The sequence below is a fragment of the Pyxicephalus adspersus genome, chromosome 5, assembly GCF_032062135.1.
Source record: "Pyxicephalus adspersus chromosome 5, UCB_Pads_2.0, whole genome shotgun sequence".
NCBI classification, from domain to species: domain Eukaryota; kingdom Metazoa; phylum Chordata; class Amphibia; order Anura; family Pyxicephalidae; genus Pyxicephalus; species Pyxicephalus adspersus.
In genome coordinates, this window is record NC_092862.1 from 119,041,067 (window position 1) to 119,052,595 (window position 11,529).

Here is an 11,529-nt window from a genome sequence, read left to right on the forward strand (position 1 = left end):
CGGGGACCGGCGGGGACACAGGTAAGTAAAAAAATATGCCCCTGTACCTCTGCATTCGGACCATAAGACGCACCCTGATTTTCCCCCCACTTTAGGAGGAAAAAAAGTGCGTCTTATGGTCCGAAAAATACGGTAAATGATCTTTTGTGCTTGATTGTTGGCCACCAGTAGATGGCTCTGTGTCCTCATGTAAAGTGTGTAACAAAGTAATAATTTCTCAAATGACAAGAGTTTAATATACTCTTTACTTGAGATTGCACGCCATCTAGCAGTGTGACCAGAGAATAAAATGTAAAAAATAACTAATAATCTCTCATAACAAGAGTTTATTATAGGTTTTACAGGAGAGTGCACCCCATCTATTGGTGTGACCTGAGAAAAATTCTTTTTTCAAACCGCATTTTTATTTGCCCGTTATGCCACATTGAAAAACACATTTCTGATCAGATGGTAAACCAATTTAGGCACCCAGATCCCAGCCAACCTATGTAACTCCTCTACACTTTACTCCAGTTATCCATTATCATCTGCAAGGCTTTAAACATATGGAAACAGACTTCCTAAAATCCCAATGCTCACAATTCATTAGTTTTATCTGGTTATCAAAGCCTTGAAAAAAGATTGTCGCTAATTTTCCCTAAAACCAAAAAAGGTGAAGTCATGCTGTGATCTGACTTTCAAACTTGGCCGACTAGGCTTCACTTTCAGTACATTCAGTTTATATTATTCAGCCACACAGTATTGGAATAGAGTTATTAATGCCTACACTGAGTTGTCAGATATTAGAGCCCGTGTTGAGAGGCTTATGGTCACATCAGAACCAACTGTCACTGTATAAAAGTCAATGGGAATGCAAAAGCTGCTTAATGCAGATTGATGTAGCTCAGAAGAAGGTCAAGTGAACTCTGATCTCAGAATCATTTTAAACTGAACAGAAATGCAAGATAAATGCATCTAAAAGCAAGCTGCACTTGCCTGTTGACAAAAGCCCAAAGTCCATCAATACAAACCCTTATGGTATACATGACCCTGTTATGAGCAGATTAGGCTACTTTAGCAGTGGGCTCATGTGACTTAAGTAAATAATTCCCTGGATATATAAAGCATAGGATAGCATATGTTATCCTTTGGCTGCACATATGTGAATAGATATTAGGTTCCTAACTTTGAATGACTTCAAAGTCATCTCCGAGGAATGCAGAACCCTTTTACTTTATGTAATGGATTAGATGAGATAGGAGTTCCTGTCCTGGAGAAACACAGCTCATCTATAGATCCAACATTATGAGTGAGCATAGGAAGTGAATTACTAGCAGGATCATCAGAGAAACAAAATATTGCAAGTCTGAAACAAAGAAAACTAATGTAGCCACTACAAGTGAGGCTGGTAAGATTATATAACTTGTGTTCTTGGGTTGGATATGCTTTAATTCTCCAACATCTATCAAAACATTAGGTGTGATAAAGTTTTATAAATTCTCTGATTACTGTTGAATCCAAGCATAATGGAAATGGTTAGGCTAGTTTCTAAAGACTGATTATATTTTGAACTGTGTATGATGTGATATGCAGCATATAGGTTTCTTTTTATTATAAATGTATTTTGAGGAGTTCGATGCATGCAGATGGTGCTACTTATTACCACAATTATTATTAGATAAGCAGACAGCTTTAAGTATTGTTTATTTGTTCCTATTTACTGCACAATAAATAGAAAACATGCACGCTCAAGGACTGCACAAAGTGTGTATTGCCTCCGCCTTGCTGTGCACATTCCATCCCTGTAGAACAATAAACTAAAGAATTTAATAACAGCGAATATAGGAACAATGTGCTCCCACAAATTCTTACCAATCGGAGTTACATTTTCATGGGCAGTACTACACTAAAATGAGGTCCACTGACTGTTATGGATTGCTGGAAATCTGAGCTTGTAGCATATGTGTTTCTAGATCTAGAATCTTAATTCCTCTAATACAAATTATTTTTTCTGCCAACTGTTCTTGAATTAGAAATACAGAACACTATAACAACCACTGCTCCCAGTCTTGTAAGACTCAACAGGAGACACAGATCTCAATGCCAGCCAAAGGTTCATGATTTCACAACAGGGGGGCCTGACGTTTCAATGAGCCCCACTTACCTCATTAATGTCAACATGACCATAGGGCGGCTTCCGATGGCGATACATCCAGAATGCCAGCAAAATGGCCATAGACAGGCCGGCAATGGGAAGAAGAGCATACACCAAAATGTTTAACATGGGCACTGGTGGTGGAGCCTCAAAACCAGGATCTGAAAAGATAAATGTATAAAAAAAGTGAATAACTGATATATTGTTAAAGTAAATTGCTGATGAGTGAATTAAATATTTCTTTTATTATAAACTAGCCCAAATCAAAGTGGAACTGAAAAAAATAAAAAAATAAAAAAATAAACAGCAGTGCGATTTCTTGTATACGAGTGCTTGTATCTACTCTATCCACAGGAGATTTGAAGCAAGACCTAGGCCATATCAGACCTGCGGTGAAGCGCAGTATTCCATCGTAGGCTCAACTGCATTCCCAACCACTTCCATTCAAGTAAAAGACAGCAGTTGGGAACCATGTTTTTGCATGCAGCAGCCCATGGCTGTGTCAGATTATTGCACAGTTTCAGAATGCGACAAGTCAATTTTGGCTGCATGGATGATTTTAGAAGAACCATACTACAGTAGCAGCCATGTGCTGCTCACTGTTCTCCTTTCAGGAGGCTCCAATATGAGGAAGGAAAGGCCTGCCTCTAAGAAGATGGTGACCTCCACACAAAGATAGGGCACAGAACAAAGAATGGTAAGTTGGTAAAGGGAAAGATCAACTTTTGAAAGACTGCAGGCTATACTGCTAACTAGGTATTTGCCCACTGCACTTCCTTTGGGCAAGCTTTCCAGAGTTTAGTTTCCTTTAACAGCAACCTAAGTAGGGTTTAAATTACTTACATTGAAGAAGTAAAAAGCTATCAAGCTGTTTTCTCTTCTGTTACTCCTGGGCAATACACATCAGAAGAGAAGGCATGGCTTCTGGCTTGTGAAGGCTGGTGAAACAGTTTTCATTTAATTGATAAAAACAGCTGTACCGTGGCCTGCTTTCTTTATGTAAGGTTGTTCTAGAATTTGCTAGGGGTTCCTAAGCCGTTGAGGATTCATCTCTTATCTGATAGTACCTTCATTCCAGCACCAACATCACTCAGCAAAGTAAGCAACATTAGACTGCTGCAGCCTCTCCTCAGATCCCTCAAAGCAGGAATATAGTTGCACAAAATAATTTGTGATCAGGCAGCTGTTTACTGCAGAAAGGAACAGGCGATGTCCCTTCTGCAATAAAGTACACTTACCTGCTGGCTTGCTGCCTTTTATTAGGAAAACTCTGATCTGATACAATGCCGGGATGTGGCTGCCAAGAATGAAAAAATTCCAACACACATGCCCCTCTATGATGGCCAAAGATCGAAACCCAGAAGAAAAGAAGGAGGAAGATGGTGATGCCAATGACAGAATGGGAATAGGTGAGTGGATTTAAAAATTTACAATCAGACAGGTAAGGTTTATTTTTATGCAATGTCTGTTACCTCTGCAATAAAGGACCTGCTTGTACACCAATGTGAAGAGACCCTATTCCTTACTTACCACCAAAAAAAAAGGAACCCTATTTCTGCTCACCACCAACATAAGAGGTATTCTCTCACTTACCACTAATTTCAAGCAATATTACCCATTTTACTACAATGCCATTATTTTCATCATTATTTTAATTTGATGATATTACTTTGGAGTATAGAGCATGGCGTTAGTAGATAATGATTCACTCATAACACCTGATTTACATCATCTCTGATTTGTTCTTACAATTGTTTTTTTACTATATCATTTTACTACATAATATTGTACTGTGTGTGGTAAATATTTTAGAATGCATTCTTGAGACCTGAATATTGGGGAAAGAATAAAAAATGGCTGCAATCATCTGACAATAGATTCAATCAGAAGCATTGTAACAATGGGTTATTTCAAAATGTTTTGGAAAACAAATACAACTGTAACTAATTACAAAATATTTTAAAGCAAGAAACAAACAATTCAAAATACAAAATGACTTTTACTGTTCAACATGTGGTCTTTACACAGCTGTTTCATGCCAAGTGTTAGTTACATCTGATTTTGTTCTGTTTTGTTGCATTTTTTAAATGCTGTTAAAGGTCATCCATTCAGTATTTTCAAAAATGTCCAGATTACTGATAAAGGTCATCTACTCCATATTTTTAACAATGTCCAGATTACAAAGCTCAGCACATTGGCACTTACACTGAGTGATCTGCTGCATTGGGCAGAACAAGCTCCCCAGGGAATGTGTGTGCTGGGTCTTAACAGGAATCTGCACTCTTCTGATTTACGTCTGTCTGCATTGAGTCCCTGGCATGAGACCAACACATGGGACCTTGAATCCATAGAAAGCACAGAACAATGAAATACAGGGTTTGGAGAGTCTGGAAAGTAAATCATTCGACAACCCCAAACTCACCCTTACCACGGTGGCACAAAAATGCCTGCGTTCAAAGAGGAAAAGAGATGGATATTTGTTGAAGGCTAATTAAACAATGAAACTGGTGAGAGAGGGCTAGTCACTATGAAAAGTTCCTGCAGATGCCGAAGATTGGCTAAGTATTCGTTTGAAGATGGTTTAGTGAATATTAGCTCGCCTAAGCCTATCTATCAAGTTCAAGGAATACGTTTATTTTATTAGAAATTTTTTTAAATGTAGGCATCTGAAATCAGATCGCTACAAAATATTGGCATATATATCACATCTGTTAGCTCACTATATAAACATGTAAGGCCTTATCTTTCAATATAACTAAGGTTGTGTACACACGTCAGGACGGATCCATGAACAGCTACGGGTGACTGCTATACTCATGCCAGATTTTTGCCCAACCGTTCGTATCGGGCAAGGATCATCTGACATGTGTACATAACCTAAGTGCAGAAAGCTAAAAAAGAAGCTGCTATTTTATATCCTAAACCAATCTTTAGATTAACAACACTGTCCATTACAGAGATCGTCAATAATATCCAACCAGGTTTTTTCTTATTTACTGTAACTGTATATCTATTAATATGACTATTTCACATGTCTTGCCTTTCTTTGTGATTGGTGGCACATAGCTAAAATGGGATGCCTGAGGATCACTGCTACGCCAGCCCATACTGGAGGATCATAGAAACCCCTGCTTAGGGCACAATGTAGTGACATTGTAAGAGAACATAAGGGGGTTTAGGGCAACCACAGCAAAGGCGGCACAAGTGGAAATAAGGATTAGACATGATGGCAGTAAGGTGGAGCGCAAAGATAGGTGGAGCACTAATTGTCACTGTAAAGAGTGGGGACAGAAAGGGTGGCCATTTCCATACTTTTCACCAGGCATCATAGACCTATAGTTACTCTACTACAACAGAAATCTTTATAGCTATGTCTTTTGGTACTTTTTTTGTTTTGTATTGTCCTCTAAGGCATGGTTTCTTTAAAAGCAATACTGTTCTTTTAAGTACCTTACTGCTCACAACCCATGAAAATCCTAATTACAAGAAAAAGTTTTACGCAAATGCATGACTTTGCAATAAAACAGAATACATTCACAAATAAGCTACACAATTGACATTTAACATTGTGCAATTAATTTATCAGCCAGAAGTAGGGGATTTGTGTCTTGAAAGCTTGCAATAATTTCCACTGCGGTTAGCCATTAAATGTACCCTTTTGTTATTTTGACAAAATGGACAATTCTGGATCTCTTCCATGTCTAACATTGAACTGAATTTAAGACTCTTTTCAAGAAAAAAAACATAGAAAACAGTTGGGCCAAGTCAATTTTCTTCTTACATGGTAAACATTAAATTAAAAAAAAATGAAGTTTGCTAAACCTGTCCCTATATTCCTAGAAAAAAGGTCATAGTATTCCGCATTGCTGGGACTCTGAATGGGAGAGATTTTCCTTTGTTTGGTTAAGGTCACTTTCACTGTGGGCACAGTGTGAGAAATGCTGATGTGGAGCTATCCCCAGCACCGTGTATAATGAAAGCCTTTTGGATTCTGTATAGAAAAGTTAATGATTGAATGGCTTTTCTTTGGTGACAAGGTGCCATCTGTTCACTATTTTTTTTTCTTTCAGGAAAAGTAAAGGGAATACGCCAAGGAAACCCTTTTTCTTTCAGACAGGATGTGAATTCTACCTTATCTCTCATCTATATGCAATAAAGTAAGATGCCATTTTGCCCTTTATGTAGATTTGGGCAAAGATGAAGCAGTTATCTTTAGTGAGGATGGAATCAGTTGATTTACAGATACAGACAACGTAACTTTCATACAAACTTTCATTTTGTATAAACACATTTGTCAGGTGGTCAATGCACCTAAAAATCCATGTGAATGCTATATTTTTTCTGAGACTTACCTACTTTTGCTTTCCCTCACATTTTCTAATTGTAATAATATTTCCTCTGTAGCAGAGTATTTATTATATTATTGGGTTATCATAGAAGGCTATAAATAATCCAGAAAATAATCATTTTTAGGCTGCAAATAAATGGGTGTTTATATTAAGATTTAGTGTTGTGGATTTAGAATTGTCTGGGATTATTGTCATTCCTTCACAATCGGATTTTTATTTATCAGAAATGTGCAACAAACTCTAATAACGTCTCAGGCAGAAAGAGTTTGTAAGACGCTACATGAGTTCTAGCATAATCTAGTGGTGTGACCCGAGTATAAACCAAGATGCTTTCAGTTTATTCTTAATTATATTGTAAAAGTTTTCCAATTAGAGGCAGCAAACTTTTTTTTTTTGTTAGCTTAACACTTACCGACATCAGGCAAATGAGTAAACCTCTCATTACAGTAGTTGCCATCACAGCAGCAGAAAAACACTTGAGGGTTCTCTTCCTTTGCTACACACTGCGGCCTAAAGATAAAATAAGAAAATACACTAGTGTGTCAAGACTATCACAAAGAAATGAGTAGATGCAAAAATTTTGGACTACACATAACAGTAAAAACAACCTAAGCAGGAGATCATTGTGTGTCAGTTTTCTTGTGTTCTCAAGAAGGCACACAAGAAATTAGAAACAAATCACAACTTCTCACTGAGTATTTTTTCTATAATATAATTGTTCATTTAGGTTAATAGAATGAAAAACATGTGAAACATATTTTACTAATTGTATATTTGTTTGGTAGACTAAGGCTATGTACACTCGTTTGACTTGGGCGATAATCTTCTCACGTTCTTACAGTGGTCACCCAAGTCAAAGGAGGAAAGCATAGCATGGTGTCGCTTGCTTGTCCTCCCCTTTGCCATAAAACAGGTGCTCTGTGTACAGTACTCATTCATTCATCTTCCACTCTCGGTCATTGGAAATAATCAAAGATTGTTTCCAGCGACAAAAATCTAATGTGAGCATTTAAAGTAAAGCAAAAAAAAGGGGGTTTATAATTCTGGTATTGGATTTGTGTATCTCCATCCACTGATTGGAGTTCCAGTGCAAAACTCTGGTGTGCATATACAAATTTCAGGTACATGGGTGTTCTTTAGCCACCAATGTAAAAAGTAGGATGAATTAAACAGAAAACAATCTTCATGGAACGTATACACATGCACAAGAAACCTAAGGCCATGTAACTAACGACCGATTTACCACACTTCAAATACCCTACACTAATTGTCCATGGTGTTCAGGGCAGGATAAGTTTTAAGATGCCAAACATTTTTAGGCGCTTCCTCATGCTGCTTGTGGCGGTACAAGTCCCCTGCCCTGAATAAATCTATAGTGAGAGATCAAGACTGAATAACATTTGAGCCGGTCCCTCTGCCTGATTGCAGTGAACCACAGCTTGATCCATTTTTATGTGTATGTGTTCATGTGTAGTTAAACATGGGAGGCATGCTAGTTTAAATTAAGGTTGTGTCTAATAAACTGTATGAATGTGTCCTCGAGTGCAAGGAGTGACAATGTCGTTTTACTGAAAAATCCTCACTCTACAAGAATATGTCATGTTTATGTGATAGAAACCGGAGGACGGCTGTCAGGTATATGGGTGTCAGACACACAGAGATATATATTGATAAAGTCAGGTACATTGCAGCATAGATAGAAGAAAAACCAAAAATAAATTATTACCTGGAAAGGCAAATCTCATGGGGGAGGAAAACCTCAAAAAATAATAAGCTGCAAAGCTGCAGGGTTTCCACTTGAAAAATGTATTTTAGGAAACGTTTTACTGTTTTTGTTAACCGAAGTAAATCATAGTTTGAAAAGGGTTACAATAATTTCTGAATACATTATTCTACAGAGCTGCTGCCTGAGGTTTATACACAAGATCTACAATTACAGTAGTTCCTGGAGTTTCTATTTAATTATGTTTTAATAAATTACTACTTTGTTATTTTGCTGCTGAAGTAAATATTTCATGAGAAACATGGGGGATGCCATTGTTAAACTCAGATACCAAAAATGCTAAATTCATGGCAGCCATGCTGATCAAATAGCTTTAATAATTTCAGTTTTTGATCTAAAATGAAAATGTGCATGAAGAATTGTATTTTTACGGATTTTCATTCTTGTTCCGTCAGTGAGCCTGAAGAAAGTATGGAAGCCAATTGGTAAGGATAACAGAAGCTTTCAATGTGAGCCTCCTGATTTCTAAAAAGAAAGGTCTTATTTTAAAAGGTTGGCACCTTTCTTTTGTAATGCTTAGGTCATGGCTTTGATTTCCACATATGATATATCTGCAGTTGGAATGTTCTTAGCACATGATGGTAGATTAAATGGCTTCCTCCTAAACTGATCCTAATAGAAATCTGAGCATGTAAGATTTTGGCAGCATATACGTTTGTGACTGCAGTATAAGTTGTTGGTGGTAAGCACCTTTGGACTTATTGGTGATATGTGAATGACCTAACATTGTGTGTTATGGAAAGATTAGAAAAGAATAAAGATTTTGTGCACAGTTCTACAACCTTCCAACTCATTAAAACTGCTCCATTGGGAGCTATATATGTATGTAAATTAGTCTTCTATGTGTGGGTACACCTAGGGGGGATTCAGATACTTTCAATGCACTTGTAATTATATACTTTGTTGTCTTTGCTTGTATCTTACCTGTCATAGCAGTTGAAATCATCTAACCAACATCCTTTCTTCACAAGTTCAATGAAACCAGAATTATTCCTCCAAGATGCATAGCAATGGAGCCGCTTGTCCTTCTCTCCATCACACCTCTCCACACCACTCTGGTTTGTCTTCTCAGTCTCCCAGTTGATGTTGTAATAGATGCACTCCCTGGGGTCCTCTTCATTGTGCCCAAAGCCTGAGTGACAATAAATAACCTTAGAGACCTTTTTCCTTATATTCAGGAAAGCTCTGCATAGCAAACACTTTCTCTTACATGAACTATACATTATACATAAATGCACAGATAAGAACTCTTACAGATCAGCAGCCAGGGTAAGCAGATCTGTACTTCAATGGCATAATGAAAAAGTAAAGACCCGTAGACCAGGTCTACAGCTTGTAAAGCAAAGCCTTCAAAAGAACGGGTGCAGGTTTTTATATGCGAAACATAACATAAATTTTTCTGTAATGTGATTTCTCAGATCTTTGAAATGAAACCTGTAAAAATAAAGACTGTGCCAAAATGATATTTAAAACTATACATGAAGGGGTAAACCATGCAAAACTAATATTTCAGATATGGATCGAAGCCCAAAAGTTTGATTGCCTTCAGCCTTCATTTATCTCTTAGGGAATTTAACAAAGGAGGGATTATTGCACCAAGTTGGCCATGTGACAGAACCATTACAAGGAGTCTCGCTCACCTTGCTGGATTTTACAGTACATTAGGGAAAATGCAATGGGTAAAATTAGATTTTTGATGTAGGAAGTGTGAACTTTAGACATTAGAGTCTACAATATATATAGTTTAGTCCATCAAAGATACCAGATTTGGGTGCAATGAGCTCCTTAAATATCATATTTTAGTCTAAACTTTGGTAGGCAAATGAATGAAGTATGTTATCTAGGCTATAAAAGATTTCGTTTAGTGCATTTTAAAGGCAATATTAGTAACAGAAAGAGAAACTCTGAAAAGATAAATTCAGGATAACGGGAAACCAGCTGTGTATAATTTATGTGATCTATAAAAAGGCCCCACTCTGTGAAAATGAACATGAAATGCATTTAGTTGACTGTGAAGACCTCACATGGTGCCAAGCTAAACCATTACTTCTTGTGACCTGGTTGTGTAGAAAAGTCAGTTCTGCTAGTCTGAGTTCTTCTAGTCTGCTGGTTTTACACTCAATACCAAATAGTGATATGTTGAATGTTCCCCTAGATTTATCATGCTGATCTTAGATGCCTTCTGTACAGCTTACAGGTGTTTTAAAGGTGAATAACTTCGTAAGCAGGAGCATGCGCCTTTACCATGAACCCAACAAAAAATGGATTACCAGTATTTACCAAAAATAATATTTAGTTACATCTTCCAGATATTCTCTTTTACTAGTAAAATAAGATCTGGATGATTCTGAAACTACCCAGAAGCTTCGGTGCACTGACTAAGCAAAAAGTAGGGTATTCACAAAGCTGCTACAGGTATTATTTGTTTATGAATAAAAACAGCCGCTGCTAAACCATAGCCATGCATACAGTTTGCCAGCCATACACATAATAATAAATGATCAACAGATCACAGGCTGTGTTTATTCCTTCACTCAAATATAATAATTTGGAATAATAAAGAAAAAGATCAATGTGGTCCAATTTAATAAGAACTTACACAAGGGTTTAGTTTTGCTTCTGGATTAAATTAAAGTTCATTGATTAATCTAACCATTTACGGCAATCGCATTTCTCACAGACCTTCATAGTTCTTTCAAAGAAATTATTGTTACATGGAGCGATTCTTGTGCGTTTGGTTAGCATCTATTATTTCTCTTTATTCAGACATTTTATTTACAGGCTTTCAGATATCAACCCAAAACATCTTTTCTATAAAAACAACCATAGACTAGATGATGTTTTTATAAAGTCATTAACAAATCTTACTAATACTACCATAAACCTGACAGTAGCATCTATGTATACAAACTACGAACCATGCTAAAAAGTGGAAATCTGTTTTGTTTTTTTGGAGAGGACCATTGATTAGATCTGTGCAGGAAGATATAGAAAACGCTGATGAAGAAAATTGCTGATGGCCCCCATTATGGTTAGAAACATGTGTTTCACTCATTATTGCCTATTTTTTGCACTGTTTATGCAGCTCTTCATTTCTGTCAATTACTGGGGTCAAATTCAGTTATCCTTGCTGTAGGCAAAAATACAGCAAAATATAGACAGAGGGAGGGGGCCCTCAGCAAGACGCTGCAGTCAATGGAGGCATACAAATCACAAAGAGGGCAGCAGTGAGCTGTACTTCAATCAAATAACATAAAGCCTAC

At 37.1% G+C, this 11,529-nt stretch overlaps 1 protein-coding gene across 1 annotated transcript in view; it reads right to left on the reverse strand.

Annotated features, from left to right (window-relative positions):
* Positions 1 to 11,529, reverse strand: part of ACVR2B (activin A receptor type 2B) — a 111,884-nt gene that overhangs the window by 23,211 nt on the left and 77,144 nt on the right. The window contains exons 2-4 of the mRNA XM_072412574.1: positions 9,191 to 9,398; positions 6,896 to 6,993; positions 2,144 to 2,295 (exon numbers count right to left, since the gene is read on the reverse strand). Coding sequence (XP_072268675.1) covers positions 2,144 to 2,295; positions 6,896 to 6,993; positions 9,191 to 9,398 — 458 coding nt within the window. The remainder of the gene's footprint in view (positions 1 to 2,143; positions 2,296 to 6,895; positions 6,994 to 9,190; positions 9,399 to 11,529) is intronic.